General features: G+C 38.0%; 1 protein-coding gene across 2 annotated transcripts in view; it reads right to left on the bottom strand.

Moving 5' to 3' along the window:
• Positions 1-21,590, bottom strand: part of LOC150099747 (focadhesin) — a 381,450-nt gene that overhangs the window by 195,141 nt on the left and 164,719 nt on the right. For both annotated transcript variants that reach the window (XR_016549345.1, XM_090403693.1), the window contains exon 13: positions 10,839-10,897. Coding sequence is in view for 1 of the 2 variants with exons in the window: in XM_090403693.1 (XP_090259819.1) it covers positions 10,839-10,897 (59 nt within the window). In the remaining variant the exon portion in view is untranslated. The remainder of the gene's footprint in view (positions 1-10,838; positions 10,898-21,590) is intronic.

A 21,590-nucleotide genomic window follows, 5' to 3' on the forward strand; every position in this document is an offset into this window, starting at 1 on the left:
CTACAGAACCTTTGTGACAGATGGACAAACACCAACTGGGACTGGGAAAACTGGCTGCGCTTCAAGTGGCAGGCTAAGGAACTGTTTCAAAACTGTGGACGCGAAAGGGCCTACCAACAACGTAAACGGCTGAGGGATCTCTACAGGGAACTCGGCTGGTACCAGATAAATGAACGGAGCGGAGTTCCCTGCGGAGATCTTATCAGACAAGTAGAAATAGAGCTGCAGCAAGAGCGGCAGAGTAGAGTCAAGGACCTCTCCTTTCGAACGAGACTATCTCAGAAATTTGGAAACACCTTCTGCCGCATTCTACAATCAACAACTGGTGGCAGCAAATGACGAGAGAACGATTTACCAGATCGAAGAGAAGGGCCAGATTCTAAACTCAACCCATGAAATACTCCATCATTTTCATCAGCAGTATCTCGGCATCTTCTCTGACCAGCAGGGCACGGATGACTTCAGCGAGTGGGACGTCAAACGTTTTCCCGATCATCTTAGTGCCCTGCATGACAGGCGATAACTGCGGCGGAAATAAAGGCAACGTGCAAAACAATGAAGACAAAAAAGACCCCAGGGCTAGATGGACCAGGGATAGAATTCTATAGATCTATCTGGGATTTTGCACGGCCAGCATTAGTAAACATCTTCAACGAATTCCTCACTTTGGGAAACATCCCCGAGGAATTCGTTAAGAGCTATACAATCTTTATCCCCAAGAAAGACCGAGATCGGACTTTGTCAAATAACTGGCGTCCGATCTCCTTAACCAACTTAGACTACAAGATTTTCGCAAAAATTATCTGCACGCGCATTAAGGGCGGAATAGAAAATATAATAACAAGCTCACAGGTCTACGGAATCCCAAGTAGATCTATGGAATTTAATCTCTTCTTGTTAAGAGACCTAATCAGACTGGCCAAGGAAAAAAAATACCCCCTTGCACTTCTCTCCACAGACCTGGAAATAGCATTTGACAGCGTCAACCACATGTACTTGCAGGACACCCTCAAAAAAATAGGTGTGGGTCCGAGACTTCGGCGTACAATTAAAAATATGTACGTGGAGGCCTAGACACAACTGTCTATTAATGGGTTTCTGACAGAACCGATCCGCATAAAGAGAGGGGTTAGGCAAGGCTACCCGCTAAGCCCCCTCCTCTTTTCTCTAGCATTAGAACCCCTCATCAAGAGAATCGAGAACACCCCCGCAATTAACGGTATTCCACTGCCCCAAGTCTCCAGACAATGCAAAATAGTGGCATATGCAGATGATGTAGTGGCTACACTCAGAGATTCTGAGTCCATCTGCATCTATCTTGACATACTGCAAAACTTCAGCATAGTCAGTGGTCTCCGAGTTAACGCACAAAAAACTAAACTCAAAAGTTTTGGAAATTTCCATAACACTGGACTTCCCTACAGTTTAACGCTGCATACGCAGCCCCTAACAATACTAGGCGTTCTGTTTTCTGAGACCCTAGCATTACCAACTCAAAAATTACAGGAAACAAGCATGGAAAGGATAAAGCTGTTCAAACCAACCTTTTTCTCCTTTTATGGCAGAGTCACAGTAATAAGAACAATCATTACCCCAATGCTGATGCACACAGTCAACATCACAGGCATCACACTGCAACAAGAAAATCAATTATCAAAAAAACTCAGACTTCTTCTGGAATGAGAAAAAACACGAGGTAAAAAAAGAATACCTACAACTAAAACATGAAGAAGGGGGGTATGCTCTGCCCGATCTCAAAAGCCTGCTCCATGCAAGCACATTCAAAACCGTACGGAAAGCCTTAAACGTGGAAACGGTGAAGCATTTTTTTTATTTTTGCCCACCAGCCCAACGCATCTGGCAAAGACTGAGCATAGCATTGGGAATCCCGATGCTGTCACTAGAAGAGGTCGTACGTCTACAATTCCCTCCACCAGTGAACAAGACCCAAAAGTTCGCTATCTTCTTAATTAACGTCTTAAAGTATCACATCTGGAAGGTACGGAAAAAATCCCAGGGACAGGATGCAAATTTAATGTACGCAAGAATAAGGAAAGGTTTTTTTTTCTATCTACCTAAATTTCTTGCGCAAGAGAGACATTTACTAGGAGACTTTAAATTTGTGAACAAATACTACAAACCACCGAAAATATGCTTTCTCATACAGGGACGCATCAAGCCCTGTATATATCTTTAGAATCTACAAAACCCCACCTAACTCTCCCTAGGAAAAGTAATAACTATTCTGTCCTTCCTCGCCACAAAGCTTTCGCTGGCACGGATTCTCTTTTACCTCCAAACAAGGGGAGTAGATCTGAGAACCCGGGCTGCGAAGGCTTACAGCGAGGCGGTGCCACTCCCTGTGAGCGGCATCTCCCAGGCCAGATTCTACCCCATTTTAAGTCCCAGTGGTACCAGGTCTGTAAGTTCTTCAAAACGTTCTTATTCATTTCAACTTACCGGACCTTAAGTCCTTTCTTAAAAGAAAAAAAAAATTTAAAAAAATCTAGTCAGGACCTTAAGTTCGGGGAAAAAAAAAAAAAAAGAAAAAAAAAATCTAGTCCGGACCTTAAGTTCGAATTTTATGGTAAATTTATATATCCAGTTTGGACCATAAGTCCTTAGATTTTCAATAACAGCAGTAAATTTTAATTACCCGGAATACAAATAAGGATTTAGTAACAAAAATTATGAACAAACATTTAAACTGTAAAATACTGTTCCAAAACAGGGTTAACGGATATCCTCCATAGACACCTGATTAAATCATTAAATTGGATAAATTTATATGCAAACTTTAGATAAAATTTTATGGTTAAGTTAACCTTTTTTTGAACAGATAAATTGAGATTGTGTTACAGACCAATTAGCCTAAAACGGCTAAACAGTTTGTCTGAGGCCTCTTTTACCTCCTACTATCCTACTCTATCTTGCATTATCCTCCTCTCTCACTGTCTGCTGATCCTCAGCATGCTTTATTCTCCAAAGGCCAATGATGAGAGACATGAACTCCCATTCTACCTCAATAAAGGTTGAAACTAGTCTGGGTTGTGGCCCTTCCCTTAATGCATAACATTAGACATATCCGCAAGGAGATGTGTTTTGCATTATGGGAGATACTGAGATAGGAGTGTTGGTAGCTTGCTCCACCTTTGCAAGGAGTGCCCTGGTGTTGTACCACCTTACCCTAGTCCTGAAGATACTTTCAGGTGCAAACTTTGTTTGCTCACACTTGGATAAAGGATTAAACTAAATTTATTATACTCTAACCAAGTGAAAAATAAACTTTCAACATCCTTCTTTGGTTAATCCTTCTATTCAGAAGAACAAGAACTCTGACAAAAGAAATGTCATCACTTTGAAATATGGATACACAACCAGAACACTGTATCTGCACACTCATTTGATCCTGAAGCGTGCACATTCTACAAGCTTCAGAAGCAAATGGTCAAATATTTTGTGTTCAGAAATTTTAGCTTTAATCACAGATTAATTACTATTCACCTGCCTTAACATTTCACAAATTTGTTGTAGTCTTCCCCTCAAATATCATGTTTTTTTTGTTTTTTTTATTAATAACTTGTTACAAGAGCACATAAGAATGACTAAAAATATCAGTATCCATGGTGCACCAAGGTCTTCTACAATACTCAACAATGATAAATCATTCGACTAATAATCACCCCTTCACTAAATGTAAACTCTGCCAGTCACTGCATAAGGTTCTTAATAAGCAGATAGTAACAACTGAGTTGGGAACAGTTATGTAATATGATACTGGACTTAATATTAAATCCAATGTATCAAAACATCATTCCTAATTGTAACAAATTATAATTTAATAGGAAATATAGAAGCATTCCAACCTATTTGATAGTTGCATTGAGGGAGTGGCATATCTCAAAATCACATAATGAAAATTTTTACATATGTGGTGAGAATACATGCTGTTCTGACTTATTAGTGGCAAAGCTTATGATGATTAAGTTTTGATCCCATCTTAAATTTCTGTGCTCTTGGACCTTAGACCATGTATTCTGTTCAGAATACATGGTCTAAGGTCCAAGCATATATGTGTGTGTGTGTGTCTGTGTGAGAGAGAGAAAGTATGACATGCAGATATTTCCCAAAATATACTAAACTGTATTTTCACATAAGCAGATACATAGGTAACCACAGAAATTTTACTACAGTTAATTTCCTTTTGAACAGGATTTCCCAATGAAACTATGGTCAGGAATTTTCAGTAGTTTATCACAATGAGAAAATTTCTGTTCATGTATATCATCATAGCGAGAGTTGACTAATAATTTACAAATCTGAGAACTGTAACAACTGTAATAAATTTAATAAGGAGAAATTGGAAAATAACTTACAGTAGACTGTAAAGTAGATGATTCTTTGTAAGCATCTTATGAGAAGTGGAGAAATATTACTAGAAGGATTAATGGTGAATAGAAGGCATAAAAATATAGAAACTTTAAAACAAGATAAAAATCAGAAAGCGACAGTGGAGTTCGGACAGTAAAGAGAAGTGTTGGACCAAATTCTTGAAGAAGGGGAAAAAAGGATCTGAAACCAACACGTACTATGCAATAAAGAATGTATAAGGATGGATGAGATAAATAGAGGAATTAACAGTTTTTTGTTAGTTAGACATAGAAGCTGAGTGTTTCAGCTAGTTATAGTATCTTTGGAACACATTAAGGAATAAAAAACATCTTTTAAGATGTTATGGAAGGGAGGAATGATGTTACTGGTGTTGATTATAAAAGTGCTGGCAGAATACATGGTCTAAGGTTCAAGCATATATGTGTGTGTGTCTGTGTGAGAGAGTGAGAAAGTATGACATGCAAATGTTTCCCAAAATAGCAGTCTATTTAAGTGATTTTGGATATCTATTATTTGTTTTTTCCTATTTGGTTAATTAAAGACTAAAGACCAATCAGCATGACCTGAAAACACAAACCACAAACAGGAAAAAAAAAAACAGATATCCAACTTAATAGATTGCCTGTTTCAAAAACAATTACAACATTCACTGACGAGTCATCTATAAACATCCACAAGGCATCCTTATAACAGAACTCTTCTTTCACAGTTCCTTTCTTTGTCTAAAGATGGCAAGAGTCAGCAGAAACACTCATTTCCATGTCAAAGCTAACAAAGCAAGCTATTCATTCATCCTATCTTCTCCCATCCACCATTTCCCTTCACATTACTTGATGGTCCTTGTCCTTTTCATCTTTCTCTTCTCTTAATCTATTCAAGCACTTCCTCTTGCTTTGCTAGTATTTGCTATTAAAAATTAATATGATTCTATTATACTGTATAACTAATATTTAAGGAATTGACAGCGTATACTAGAAATATAGATTAAATAAACTTTAATATATACCTTCCAATATTTCGGCGAACGTCACGTTGCCATCTTCTTGGGAACTTACTACACAGACAAGTGCACACAAGTACTAATAACAGCAAATGAGACTGAAGCTAGGAAGCTAGCGTTTCCTAAAGTCCTGATGGTGCCCCCTGGCGGGCTATATTGGTAGTTCTTGGCCTTTGGGCTGAAGTTCTTCTGATAACAGTTTCCCAAATTTGGGGCAGTTTCATGCATCCAAATTTGTTGAGGTTTGGCATGTTCCTAAGGGCCGAGGCTGATTCCATGAATAGTCTTTCATACTTGAACTTGCTGCGGTGTATTACTGTGGCTTTCTTCCATCTTATTCTGTGGCGAGTATCCAGAGCGTGGTCTGCAAGTCCAGAGTGGCTGTACTGGTAAAATCGGATGTAATCCTTGTGTTCTGAGATTCTGATATTTGCTGTCCTGCCTGTTTGGCCAAAGTAGGACAGTTTACAGCTGCAAGGGACCTGGTATACACCAGGTAGGTCTAGGGGAAGTGGTTGGTCTTTGGTGGAGCGGATAAGGGTTGCCAGTTTTCTATGTGGTCTGTAACAGGTGGTCAAGTCGTGTTTTTTTAGGATTTTATTGATTTTTTCCGAGGTGCCTCTCATGTAGGGGATAGTGATAGATTTAGAGTAATCTTTTTTGTGAAGGGGAGGGGGTGGTGGGTTGTGGATAACTGGGTTAAGTATTTTTTGGAGGGGGTAGCCGTTGGCTGAGAAAGTGTCACGGATGTGATTTAGTTCAGTGGTTAGGGCTTGATCATTAGAACAGATTATTTTTGCCCTGTTGAATAATGTTTTAATCACTCCATATTGTTGTGAGGGGGGGTGGTGGGATTGTTGGTGAATGTATCTGCCTGTATGGGTGGGTTTTCTATAAACTGAGAAAACCAAGGTTCCATCAGGTTGGCGGGTGACTAGTGTGTCTAGGAAGGGGAGGTTATTGTTTTCCTCTTTTTCCAGGGTGAATTTGATTCTAGGGTGTTGGTTGTTCAAGTGTGTTAGGAAGGAGAGGAGTGAATCCGGGCCATGTGGCCAAATAGCGAAAACATCATCAACGTAGCGAAGCCATATGGTAGGTTTTTGTGGGGCTGAGTTTAAGGCTTTCTCTTCAAACATCTCCATGAAGAAGTTGGCCAAGGGTGGGGAAAGTGGTGAACCCATGGCTGTCCCCTCTATCTGTTTGTAGAATTTTTCCTGCCAAACGAAATAGCCTGAGTTCATTGTAAACTGAAATAGGGCTGAGATATCGGGAGGAAATTTAGCTTGGATTAGCTCTAAGGTTTCTTTGAGGGGGACATTCGTGAATAGGGAGGAGACATCAAAACTGACCATTATGTCATTATGTTGGAGTGTAAGGTTTTCTATACTGGCTTTGAAGTGGGCTGAGTTTTTTATGTGTGATGGTGTATTGCCAGTATAGTGTGAGAGCGCTTTGGCTAAATGCTTGGCTAGTTTGTAAGTGGGGGAATCAATGCCATCCACTATGGGACGTAATGGCACATTTTCTTTGTGTATTTTTGGGAGCCCATATATGCGGGGGGATCTAGAGTTATAGGGTTTTAGTCTGTTGGTAATCTCCTCAGGCCAAGAAGTGACCTTCTTAAGGAGCCTATGGAGTTTTCTAATTTGTGAGTTGGTGGGATTGTAATTAATGGGGAGGTAAGTGGAACGATCTAATAATAAAGCCTTGAGCTTACCTGTGTAATCTTTAAGATTAAGTACCACAGTGGCGTTTCCCTTATCCGCTTTGGTGATCACTATATTTTTGTTTCTTTTCAATTCTTGTAGTGCCTTGTATTCACTACTGGATATGTTGGATTTTGGAGGTTTTGCTTTGTTGAGAACACAGGCTACATCCAATCTGATATCGTTGGCGATGTGGTTAGGCAGTTCTTTGTTATTTTATCAAACTTGTTGATATGTCGGCTCCGTACTCGTTCAAATTCTTTTTTAGCTGCCGTACACGAGACGTCATGTAGTACCGACCAAAGCTCGTGATTCAGCGTAAGTGAAAGCTCATTTTTTAGCGTTGATATAGCGCTGTTTATGTCGGCTAGGGAACCGCGTTTGGTGGCAATTTGCTCCCGAAGTAATGCCTGGCTAGCGCGGTTGTAAATACGGAGAGCTTTCTGTGAGATGAAGCGGTGTTTAAATTTGACACAGTTCGGGATGACATAATTATCCCGGCAGCGTTTTAGGAATGCCAGACGGTTAAGTTGTCTGGATAATTTCAGCTTCAGTTTGCCGTAATGGCGGGCCTTGCGTGCGAAGAGATCTCCGTGGATAATCATTATTCTTGTTGAGAGGCTTATACGCTGGTTAAACATGATAACTAATATTTAAGGAATTGACAGCGTATACTAGAAATATAGATTAAATAAACTTTGCCAACTGCCTAACCACATCGCCAACGATATCAGATTGGATGTAGCCTGTGTTCTCAACAAAGCAAAACCTCCAAAATCCAACATATCGAGTAGTGAATACAAGGCACTACAAGAATTGAAAAGAAACAAAAATATAGTGATCACCAAAGCGGATAAGGGAAACGCCACTATGGTACTTAATCTTAAAGATTACACAGGTAAGCTCAAGGCTTTATTATTAGATCGTTCCACTTACCTCCCCATTAATTACAATCCCACCAACTCACAAATTAGAAAACTCCATAGGCTCCTTAAGAAGGTCACTTCTTGGCCTGAGGAGATTACCAACAGACTAAAACCCTATAACTCTAGATCCCCCCGCATATATGGGCTCCCAAAAATACACAAAGAAAATGTGCCATTACGTCCCATAGTGGATGGCATTGATTCCCCCACTTACAAACTAGCCAAGCATTTAGCCAAAGCGCTCTCACACTATACTGGCAATACACCATCACACATAAAAAACTCAGCCCACTTCAAAGCCAGTATAGAAAACCTTACACTCCAACATAATGACATAATGGTCAGTTTTGATGTCTCCTCCCTATTCACGAATGTCCCCCTCAAAGAAACCTTAGAGCTAATCCAAGCTAAATTTCCTCCCGATATCTCAGCCCTATTTCAGTTTACAATGAACTCAGGCTATTTCGTTTGGCAGGAAAAATTCTACAAACAGATAGAGGGGACAGCCATGGGTTCACCACTTTCCCCACCCTTGGCCAACTTCTTCATGGAGATGTTTGAAGAGAAAGCCTTAAACTCAGCCCCACAAAAACCTACCATATGGCTTCGCTACGTTGATGATGTTTTCGCTATTTGGCCACATGGCCCGGATTCACTCCTCTCCTTCCTAACACACTTGAACAACCAACACCCTAGAATCAAATTCACCCTGGAAAAAGAGGAAAACAATAACCTCCCCTTCCTAGACACACTAGTCACCCGCCAACCTGATGGAACCTTGGTTTTCTCAGTTTATAGAAAACCCACCCATACAGGCAGATACATTCACCTACAATCCCACCACCCCCCCTCACAACAATATGGAGTGATTAAAACATTATTCAACAGGGCAAAAATAATCTGTTCTAATGATCAAGCCCTAACCACTGAACTAAATCACATCCGTGACACTTTCTCAGCCAACGGCTACCCCCTCCAAAAAATACTTAACCCAGTTATCCACAACCCACCACCCCCTCCCCTTCACAAAAAAGATTACTCTAAATCTATCACTATCCCCTACATGAGAGGCACCTCGGAAAAAATCAATAAAATCCTAAAAAAACACGACTTGACCACCTGTTACAGACCACATAGAAAACTGGCAACCCTTATCCGCTCCACCAAAGACCAACCACTTCCCCTAGACCTACCTGGTGTATACCAGGTCCCTTGCAGCTGTAAACTGTCCTACTTTGGCCAAACAGGCAGGACAGCAAATATCAGAATCTCAGAACACAAGGATTACATCCGATTTTACCAGTACAGCCACTCTGGGCTTGCAGACCACGCTCTGGATACTCGCCACAGAATAAGATGGAAGAAAGCCACAGTAATACACCGCAGCAAGTTCAAGTTTGAAAGACTATTCATGGAATCAGCCTCGGCCCTTAGGAACATGCCAAACCTCAACAAATTTGGATGCATGAAACTGCCCCAAATTTGGGAAACTGTTATCAGAAGAACTTCAGCCCAAAGGCCAAGAACTACCAATATAGCCCACCAGGGGGCACCATCAGGACTTTAGGAAACGCTAGCTTCCTAGCTTCAGTCTCATTTGCTGTTATTAGTACTTGTGTGCACTTGTCTACAAGAAGATGGCAACGTGACGTTCGCCGAAATATCGGAAGGTATATATTAAAGTTTATTTAATCTATATTTCTAGTATACGCTGTCAATTCCTTAAATATTAGTTATCATGTTTAACCAGCGTATAAGCCTCTCAACAAGTCTATTATACTGTACCTGACATCATCAAGGATATCTCTAATAATGCAGGTAACAGTTTCAAGCACTTCTAACCATGGGTCTTTCTTTCATCTCCAAGTCCTGCTCACCTCTTTAGCAGTGGTAAAAGAGATGAGCAGGACTTACCATTGGTAGTTCTAATCTAATCACAGATCACCACAGTGCCTGTATGATCTGTGAGAACTGATGAGAAGGAAAAGCGTCCTTGTCCTTCTCATCAATTCTTTATTAGTACCATTATCTGTTGTAACAATATGGCAAGAAGCAGCAGGAGATGACTTGTATTATGGAAGTTGTTCTGAAACTGCAGCCAAAGTAATGCCTATGAGACCAGTGTATTATGTTAACGTTAGGTGCTGTTCTGGCCATTCCTCTTGCCTGTTTTGCAGGATGAAAATTTCTGGCAGAAAAAGCCCTGCCACTCTTATATGACACCTAAACCAAGTAGAGAGAAAATATTTTTCTTCCTCTTTGATTTTTCATCAGAGGTTCATTTCCGAGTTTCATTAAGTGAAAAGTTAGGCACTTTTCACTTGATGCTTATTTTTACATAATACAGCATTTTATATATGGTAGATACTGCTTGGTGATATGAGCTTTCATACATATTTTGGGCTCCTAGCTTCCAAGGGAGAGAGAAGTAGTTTAAACATTCTTCAGGGTTCATGTCTTTTTAGCAAGCAACACTTGGGCTACTTATGGCAAATGCTAGGTCACTCACACTACAAATATTTTCTATACTACTAAATATATACTACTTTGAGATTTCTAATGAAGCTTTGGTTGCTGTATGTATACAAGTACAACCCACTTTAAGTTTAAGGGAGATGGTAAATCCCCTTTTGGCTTGTTATACAACCCAGTTTATTTTTTTACTCAATTATTTCTGTTCATGATTTATATTTATAAGGTCTCACTATAAAACTTGCATTTTAAAATTCTTGATCTCTTTTGTATATTTCATCAGTTATTTCTACATTTTGGTCATACCACATTCATGCTACTATAATGAATTAAAGAAATTACCTCTTATCTTTTAACAGTTTAGGTGCCAGTACTGACCATGTAGTTTTCACATCTATCACCTGCAAATATAGTATCATAACAATACATCAATAAATTATGCAAAACAGAAATTTTAAGATTTTGGTTTCTCTTTAAATAAAACATACTGTGAATTTTGTAAAGTTTTTCTTATTAAACAAACAAAAAGTAATCAAAATATTATTATAAGATAGAACAATCAAATAGCACATGAACATTTTTTCACACTTCCTTAAATTTAAGGAAGTTTCTCCTGTGTATAAATCTTGCTCTGCTATCCAATAGTAAATGCATATATGTTATAAACATAATGAATATATTAACACCCATCATTGTATACCCAAATGAATTTAAGAAACACCAACTCTCTTCTCAAAGTTTCAAACTTCAGAGAGTTTATAAAAATAAATCTTCGGCATAGGAACTTCTTTGGTTTGTGATACTTTAAAGAGATGGACTCTCTCTTCCCAGGGGGCCCACATAGTCACCTTTTATTAGTGCTCTGATTAAGTTTCACTGGTCTGACAGCTGTTTCGAACTGTTAATTCTTATCAGACCACAGGCAGAAACCTTAGATGACAAGAGCTTTCACATCAGTACCAGAGCACTCCCATGTACAGAAAGTTATATTCTTCATACATAAATGAATGTTTAGGCTTCTTAAGTGCTGGTTTACACTCATAATAAAATATACAGCACACAGAAATAATTAAACAGCAAGTGTAATAACTGTTCCAATATTTTGTCTCTGTCACAGAGAAATCTTCAGGAAAAAAATTGTGTGTGTGTGTGTGTGTGTGTAATAGCACATACAAAAGCACAACAAAAGACTATTTTGATCCTTAAGACCTATGAGAGATGCTCTCTATTCTTCATAAATGAATTCTCAGTAGATGCACAAATATAATATTAAAATATAGAGCCTAAAAGGCTTCAAAAATTTGGCTAGATCTTATAACATATAATGAGGATTGTGACATCGATCATCATTATATAGCCAAATGAATTCAAGGATCATAAAGATTTTGAATTAATGAAATTAATTCCAAATTTCATCACAGTTTATGAGAATAAACCTTTGAGATAAGAGCCAAGACAATTGCTATGCTAAAGGGTTATTCTCAAACTCTGGTGAAATTCTTGAATTCATTTCACTATATAATGGATATCAAAATCCTCATATATTATAAGATCCAGCCAAACTGAAGCCTTTAGGCTCTATATTTTAATACTGCATACATGCTATTTTCTTATGTTAAAAAAAAAAATTACAATTTTTTACTTTCTTTCTTGTGCATGTAATCCTATCAATTGCAACATTAGCAAATTATTCCCTGAGGTTTAACTCTTAATTTCAAAATAAAAAGAAAGCAACTGAAGCCAAGCTACAAATCAAACTTGCATACAGATTCATATCCCAAATATATACTGCATGTGATATGACTTGTCCTCTTAAATTAACCTATTAGCCATTTTATATCACAAGCGATGGAGTCTTCAGACACCTTTATAACCAAAATAATATATTTAATTCACAAAAGGACAGAATTATATACAATATAAAATCAATAAAACTTAACTATGCTAGTAGATGAGATAAGATAAGGTGTTTTTCAAAAGAAAAACACCTTATCTACTCAGCTTCTTTCAATGATAACTAATAATTGGATCAAGAACAGATATGTTTTCTTCAGAGTTCTATAATTAGGATGCAAGAAGAATATGACTATCTTATGTTAATATCACATAGGAAGCAGTTTTTGTGCCTGTCTGAATTTTAGATTAGATTTGTAGGCCAGAAAAAGTTGGTCAATTGGTAGAACCTCTTAACTTTTTGCATGGCTCATGCAAAAAGTTAAGCAAGTTTGAGCGTGATTAGTAGTTGGAAGGGATCAATCGTTTGATGCTGTTGGCACACTCTCCCTCGATGAGTCTTTCGACTCCCTGGAGGTGTCACATAATAATAATAATTGTTATTATTATTACCCTTTATGGACAAAACTTTCTGAAATTTTTATCTCTTAATTCCTACAGAATTTCCACTCTTTCTTGAATTCAGACAGACACAAAAACTGCTTCCTATATGATATCAACATAAGATAGTCATATTCTTCTTGCATCCTAATTATAGACCTCTAAAGGAAACATATCTGGATTAGTAGTTGGAAGGGATCAATCGTTCGATGCTGTTGGCACACTCTCCCTCGATGAGTCTTTCGACTCCCTGGAGGTGTCACATAATAATAATAATAATTGTTATTATTATTACCCTTTATGGACAAAACTTTCTGAAATTTTTATCTCTTAATTCCTACAGAATTTCCATTCTTTCTTGAATTCAGACAGACACAAAAACTGCTTCCTATATGATATCAACATAAGATAGTCATATTCTTCTTGCATCCTAATTATAGACCTCTAAAAGAAACATATCTGGTCTTGATCCAAAACACTTCAGTAACTTAAGTTACTGAAGTGCTTTGTTCAGTAACAAGCTCCACTGAATAAATTACTTAAAACCATATCGACAGCTTCATTTCTTCAGAATAAATTTACTTTCTGCATGAAAAACTTGGCAGACTTCATTGAAGAAACAACTAAACTATATCAACAGTTTCAAATCACCTTAAGTTCATAACTCAGAAATAAACTTTACTGGACCCACTTCTACATCAACTGGAAAGCAAAAGAATTTCTTTCAGTTTTAAATGAGTAAATCATATATGGATTAGTCATTAGGATATTGTCACACTTATCTCTTTAAAAGGACTTTCTCTCTATCAACAACTTCCTTATTTTTACTTGTTAGTGTGCTCTTCAATAGCCAAGTAATATTGTTTATACCTTGGCAACCTCAGCAATATGCCCTCTGAACTACAAATCTCTGTCTACTACCACCCAAAAAATCCCTAGCTTCATCTATTTCCTAGAGTACACTTCCATCAATGTGGTACACAGTTTATAATCCATTTATCCCGAAATGTGCAAGTTTACACTTCTCCACATTAAACTAACATATATTCTCTTTTGCTTACACTGAGAGCGTTTTTAAATCATCTTACTAGCTCTCCACATTGCCTTAATTAAATATTACTCTACCCAATTTTGTATCATCAGCAAACAAAAAAAAGCACAATCATCTCCCCTGAGAAAATAGCTAATCAAATCATTAATATGTCAAGAGCACCTAGGGACCATGAACATACCAAGAAAGTTAAGAAAGAACTTAGAGCTTTAAAAATAAATGCTCCTGCTTTCTCACAATATGCCTCAATCTTCACTATAGATGAAGTAAAAGCCATCATAAAAGATATCAAAGCAGGCAAGGCCCCAGGCTTCAACGGTGTCTATCCTAAATTTCTGATTAATAGCGAGCCAAATACTATAAAATGGCTCTGTGAATTCTTTTCTGATATATTATTGACTAGCCGACTACCTAGCCAGTTTAAGAAGTCAAAAATAGTTGCTATTCTTAAACCTGGAAAACTACCCCAGGAGGCAAAAAGTTACAGACCTATTGCTTTATTGAGTTGCACCTATAAAATGTTAGAGCGCCTTCAGATTGTCCACACCAATTATGCAGCATGTCCTGATTGAGCAAGCTGGTTTTAGAGAAAAATGTGGTTGCTGTGATCAAGTGCTCACTTTAACATCATACATAGAAGCTGGATTTCAGAAGCAAGAAAAAACATCAGCTGTCTTCTTGGACCTAACAGCAGCCTATGATACAGTATGGCATGAAGGTCTTATATACAAATTTCTTAGCATTGTCCCATGTAAACGGACTGCACACTTAATTTCCTCCATGCTCACTGAACGTTTCTTTCAAGTTATATTAGGAAATAAAATGTCCCAACAATGAAAACTTAATAATGGTCTTCCACAAGGGTCAGTATTGGCACCCTTACTTTATAACCTATACACATATGACTTGCCTGCTACCATCTCACACAAGTTCTGTTATGCTGATGACACTGTAATTGCCATTTGACACAAAAACATGAGTCAGGCTAAAGACGTACTTACAAAAGATCTGAAAACTACAGGTGAATATTATAAAAAATGAAGGCTATTCATTTTTTATAATATTCACCTGTAGTTTTACAAAACAGAAGTATCAAGCTTTCACCTTAATAATCACATGGCAGATGTCACTTTACATATCTTCTTTGAAGGATGTTTACTATGACACAATAAGTTTCCAAAGTACTTGGGCGTTACCCTGGACTGCACGCTCTCTTACAAGCAACACCTAACAAACGTTTCTGCTAAGTTAAGAACCCATAACAACATAATACAAAAACTAATAGGCACGACATGGGGAGCAACAGCCGATAATCTGCGGATTACTGCTCTTGGTCTAGTTTTCTCTGTTGCCGAATATTGCTCACCAGTGTGGCTAAATAGCACACATGTTAAACTTGTTGATAGCCAACTAAATAATACAATGAGACTGATTTCTGGTACAATTAAATCAATGCCCACACACTGGCTTCCAGCTCACAGTAACATTGTTCCACCAAATCTGCGCAGGACTAAGGCTCTCTTACATGAGTATAAGAAAATCTTGGAGAACACAGCCCTACCAATACATTTAGATCTCCCAGACTTAAGTGTATGACGATTGAGATCAAGGCATCCACCACTACAATTAGCCCAACTACTACTACATTCTAACTTTGACTTGAAGCAAAAGTGGCAAGAACAGTGGGAGAGCCATACAGATGACATCACAAAATTTTCTCTCAATGAATTACAAGAAAGTTTTGATGCTTGCTCACACCTCCCACGAAAATCCTGGACTCAGCTTAATAGAATACGAACTGGTCATAGTGTATGTGCGGACATGCTTTTTAAATGAGGTAAACGACCATCCCCGCATTGTGATTGTGGAGCTCAGAGACAAACTGTGAACCGTATTGTGACTCAGTGTTATCTCAGAGCATATTCAGGAGACAAATTGGACTTTTTAAGTGCTACATCTGAAGCTATGAACTATCTGACCAATATGGATGTAACCTTTTAATTTTAATGGTTTTTAAAATGACTTTTGACTTTTAATTTTATATGTTATTAAAGTGTATTGTACTGCATATTTTGATATTCATGCCATACGAATAAATAAATAAACTGAATATTTCCTTTCAGATTACTTTCTATATCATTTATATGCAAATTAAACAGTAGTGGTCCCAGCACAGAACTTTGCAGTACACTAGTCACATGCATTCTCCTAGATTCTGCTCCTCCATACGCCACTTTGTGATATCTGTCTGTCAGCCACCATCTTATATAGTATCTTATCAAATGCCTTTGTAAAACCCAGCAGAAGTATTGTCGAGCTATTTCCTTTATGCAACTCAGTTGTCATTATTATAAAGAGTTACTAAATTACTAAGGTATGACTGACCCCCTCACAAAACCATGTTGTCCCTCAGAGGGACAACATGGTTTTGTGAATCTAAAAGAATTCTTGAATTCTTTTTGACCAACTTCTCCAGTACTTTTACCACCATTCCTGAGATTTATTTATTTTTATTGGAATCACACAAGAAAGGTCACAAGACCTATAGGAGACCAGTGCTACATGTGGGGAAGAGAAGAAGAAGAAATGAGGAATCTGTTTATATTTTTTTAAAATTAAGTTGTACTCCTTGGGGAAGACAGAGTGGGGTAGGCTGTTCCAAAGAACAGAAGTAGATGGAATGAAAGAGGCGGCAGCAGTGAAGTTGGTTCGGTGAGCTTCTACATTATTATTATTAAGAGAGACCTACAGGGAGTCAGGGACTCACTGAGGGAAGCCACATACTACACGCATCAGCAATCATGCTTATTCTTGAATTCATTCACACACTGCTTGCACATATCACATCCAATGGCAATCCATTCCAATCATGCACCACTCTATGAGACAAAAATTCTGAGAATGAATTCTCAGCTTCCAAGGATGCCCTCTTGTCCTTTCCCCACTCTCCATAAAATGAAAAATTTCATCAACTGAAATCCTGTATGACCATTTCAGAAGTTTGTACGTCTCAATCATATCACCCCTCTTTCTCTTGTTTGCTGGTGTCTGAAGTCTACAAAGTCTACAAATTCTCAATCTGTCTTCATAATCAGTTCCACAATCCTGATACCATTTTTAACCTTTGCACACAGAGACGAGACATGCGCACAATAGTCCAGGTGAGGTCGTGTCAAGGCCTTGTAAAAAAGGCAAAATGACATCCTTATCTTTAAATGTGAAAGTTCATTTCAGCATTGCAATTATCTTTTGAGTTGTATTTGCAATTTTTATTACATGGTCCCTGAACTTCAACTTGCAATCTACTTACACTCCAAGATATAGCCAGTTCAGCTGAACACTCTTTTAGCATCCGTGCTGATATCCTATCAGTCCCTATTGTTCAATTCTTATTCAGTTTGTGCAACAGCTCTAATACCTCCTCTTCATACACCTGAGTTTCTTCATGTGAGGTAGCAGTGAACTCAATGTTGCATACATGTGTTGATAGCATTTAACAAAATCGCACTCTTCAATTGAACAATCTCTTCTGCATCTGTCACCCACACACACACACACCATCTACATTCAGAAGAGATATTCTTTCATATTCATTCTTTCTTTTACTTGCAGCATATTGACAGAATTCTTGTGGGTTGTCTATAGCTTGCAGAGTAAGTTTCTTTAGCTGCGATATTCTAGCCTGCTGCTTATAACGTTCATAACAGATGTCATTCTTATGCACAAGGTATTCCTTCCACATTGTCCTTTTCTTACAAATCTCTTGCTTAATAAGATTATGCATCCATTTTACTTCTACCCTATATATTCTTTGAACTCTCTGGACACAATCTGATATCACATCATTTAAGTATTGTTTAAATGCTTCCCATGCACTGTCGATATTCTTCCCATCCAGCAACCAATCCCAGTGAGCTCAGTACACTCCTCAGTTGGTTATAATTTCCTGCTTTGTAGTTCAGCATATAACCTTTTCAGAATGGAACATTCATAGTTACTTCCCAAGTGAGTATTGCATGATCACTGTCACCAACCGGAGGCAGAATAGTTACGTCTTTAACTGAATTGTCCTCTGACACTATAATCAAATCCAACACTCTTTGACTTCGAGTTCTTTCTATCACATGCTGCTTGAGGAAGTTGTCCCACAACAGTGCAATAAATGCATTTTCATTATTCTCATGAGATTCTACTGCTACGCAATCAATATTTGGAAAATTAAAGTCTCCCATTATGATTATGCTGTTTGCAGTCATCTTGGTGATGCGTTTCTTCATCACTAGCAGCAACTGATCCACCAGGTCTGTAACATCTCACTATGTAACTGATCTTGTTAGATTCCAGCTCACACCAGGTGGCTTCAAATTCACTGCCACATGAAATAATGTTACTCAATACTGTTACACTAACTGGATTCAAGTCATCCGACATCATTATAAGCACCCTCCTCTTCTATCCCTGTTTATCCTTCCTAAAAATACTGTACCATTTAGACTCAATACCAGTTAGTATGTCTGATTCTGACAGCCAGGTCTCACTAATACCTACAATCTGAGGTTCCAACATATTCACCAAAGCAACAAACTCTACCACTTTGTTTCTGATACTCCCTAAGCATTCGTATATAGACATAATAAGACTAAATGATCTTTTCTCGTGGAAAGGCTTAGACGTTGGTTATACATTCTTACTAAATAGCTTAAGGAAATTACAACATACAATAGAATATATTTTAAAATAAATTTTAATACACTTCCAATATTTCAGCAACGTCACGTTGCCATTATCACAGGAACTTAAATATAAGACATGTGCACTCAAGCACAACACACAGTAAATGAGGAATGAAGCAAGAAGAAGCTACTCTTTCTCCTAAACATCCTGATGGTGCTCCCTAGCGGGCAATGTTGGTATTCTTGGCCGATTGGGCTGAAGGTCTTCTGATGTAGGTTTTTTTTACAAAATGTTTTTACAAAATGTTCTTTTGTATACTCTTGTCTTCAATCTGCATGACAGTTGGAAAACTTGCGGATCTCTATTCTTCTCTAGTGCCTTATACACGTAGACATCTTTGCACATGTTTGATGGGTCCAAACCAGACAAACACAAAGTCCAAATCGTTCTCTCCTCATAATCATTTCCATGATAATGCCCATTCCTCTCATCAGCACAATTATATAACACTGTGGCTCTTACACTCATGTTGTCACCATTCCTAATACCAAACTAATTCAGGTGTAGGCCATCTCTCTTATTCTATTCAAATAAGCCTCACTCCACATATCCAAAAACTTGCATCCATTTCTTCTACAGCCTATGCATTGAATCATTTGCCATCATAGCACTTCTAAATTCATTTTTATCATATCGAGATAATATACTTACTATTTTCACTTTCTCATTCTTCACTCTCGCCTTTTCCAACAACCCTTTCATGTCCTCTCTCATACTGAACTCATCACAAGTTAAATCGTTAGTACCTACTACAATTATGATCTCATTTACTTTTCTGTTTTTAAATTGCATATGCTATATTTTTCATTTTAGTTCATGGAAAACTTGACTTTATAATCTGCTCACCAACAGCATGTTTTATGATCAAGTCGCCATACAAAATAGCATCCTTTTTACAAACAATGTCACTCTCTCTGATTAACCTGCTTTAATTTCACTATTTTGGAGGTGAATTCATTTTCAATATCTTCAATAACCTCGCAAGGCAAACCTTCTTGTTCTCAACTTCGCTGCTCTTCTTAGCATTATGTTTCTTGTGCATTTTTGGCACCATTTTGAACTATATTTATTATAAGTGCTATCTTAACAAAAATATGTTATAAAACACTAAAAACACAAAAATCTACACCAATATACCATTAAAAAACACTACTTTTCTAAGGGGAAAAACACAATAAACAGATAAAAAACATCACTTTTACACAAGCTCTAAATTCACCAACCAATCACAATGCAGCCTCGAATCCAAATCAAACATGGACTGTAAAATTGTTGGTTAGCAGCAGCTCTTGTTCTAATGATTCTAATGAGGAAAGCAGAGGAATAATAGTAGCCAATTCAACAAAGGAAACAAAGTGAGCACCAATGAAAAAGTTAGCAATCCAGTTGCAGAGTGTGGAAGGCAGATCATAGTATACTTTGGATTTCTCATTGGCAGAAGACTATGGGTGACATGGAGAAGTTCTTAATGGAGTGGAGAGAACTTTGCCAAGGTCATCAATGCAGAAATTGAAGAGAAAAGTGATGTTAGCAAGTCAGCCTCATCTTTAAATGAAGTGACGACAGTAGCATCTGGATGTGATAGTAGTGGAAACCTGGATGGGCAATAGTTACACCCAATGGCCTTGAAAAGGTACCGAAAGAAGCAACTGCCATTGGGTAGGAGGAGAGTTTGCAGCATTTGGCTCTTTAAGACACATAGCACAAGAAAACACCAAAGTCTGAATAATAATAGTAATGCACTGAAATTTATAGAAGATATTTACCTCTTGCCAAAGATACACGTCGGCAACCATATTGCCAAACACAGAGTGAGAAACTCAGATGTAACCAACACAATTCGTACGATGTCAAGCAGCATTTCTTTAAGTTGGCAACAGAGTGCTAATTGTAACAGCTGAGGAGGAGACCCTCAGAAATAGAGAGAGAGAGAGGGGTGGGGGTACATTTGAATTGATGGAATATTATTATTATTCTTGTACCCTCTAGGGAGTTGGCAGACTCATCGTGGGAAGTTCATTCAACTGACAACATATATATCATACTGAATCTTAAAATCCTTAAACTCCTTGCATTAACAACACATTCTGGTAATATGTTCCATTCACTGACAATTCTCCATGTAAAAAATCTACTCTTCACACTCCTCTTCACCACACTCTTACATAACTTCCAGAGATGGCCTCTGGTTTTTTCCCTCTCGCTTTCTACTCTTTTTATAATTCCATCTAGATCAATCCTATAAAATCCCCTCACCAACTAAAATATCTCTATCATATGACATCGCTTTCTCTTGCCACCAAACTTCAGTAGTTAGGTAACTCTCCTGACATTAACCCAACAGAAAATTTGTGGGCCATAGTGAAAAAGAGACTTTTTTTTTCAGCTAACGCCTTTTTATTCCCGTATACGGGAGTAGGCGAGGCCATTTAACCCTATCTGACTTTTGGAGACTGAGAGGGTAGTTCAATCTCCACTGGTACCCAATCAGAGACAGATGGCCCAAGGCTATCACTAATTAAGCAGTACGCAGTGAAGAGAGACGGCTCAAATGTGCCGCCATCTCGTGGTCCCTAACCCTAACACAATATATTTAATGTCTGAAAATAATGTGGGTTCTACGGTCGATTTTCTTGAGTTTACAGGACGAAAAACCCGAGTTTCCGGGAGGAAAAACCTGCTTGCCCGTGCCAGAGATCGACTAACTCGGGAACCGGTCGAAACAAGGCTTAGAAAAATTTCCTCTAGTCGCCGACTAGACTCGAAACCAAGTCTTCCTTCGTGCGGCTAAGCGCAGTAGTGTGCAAACGCCACATCCACTGAGACTTGGAAAATTAAATTGTGATACAAAGGATAACTTAATACAACTTAATACAAATTAAAGGATAACATATAGAAGTATGGTTTTGAGATGCAGAAATCCAAAAAATGTATTCTACATTGGTAGGGACCTTGCCTAAGAGAACTAATGAACT

This window comes from Typopeltis vanoorti, chromosome 14 (assembly GCF_054136105.1).
Source record: "Typopeltis vanoorti isolate ZY-2024b chromosome 14, IOZ_Tvanoo_1.0, whole genome shotgun sequence".
Classification (NCBI taxonomy): domain Eukaryota; kingdom Metazoa; phylum Arthropoda; class Arachnida; order Uropygi; family Thelyphonidae; genus Typopeltis; species Typopeltis vanoorti.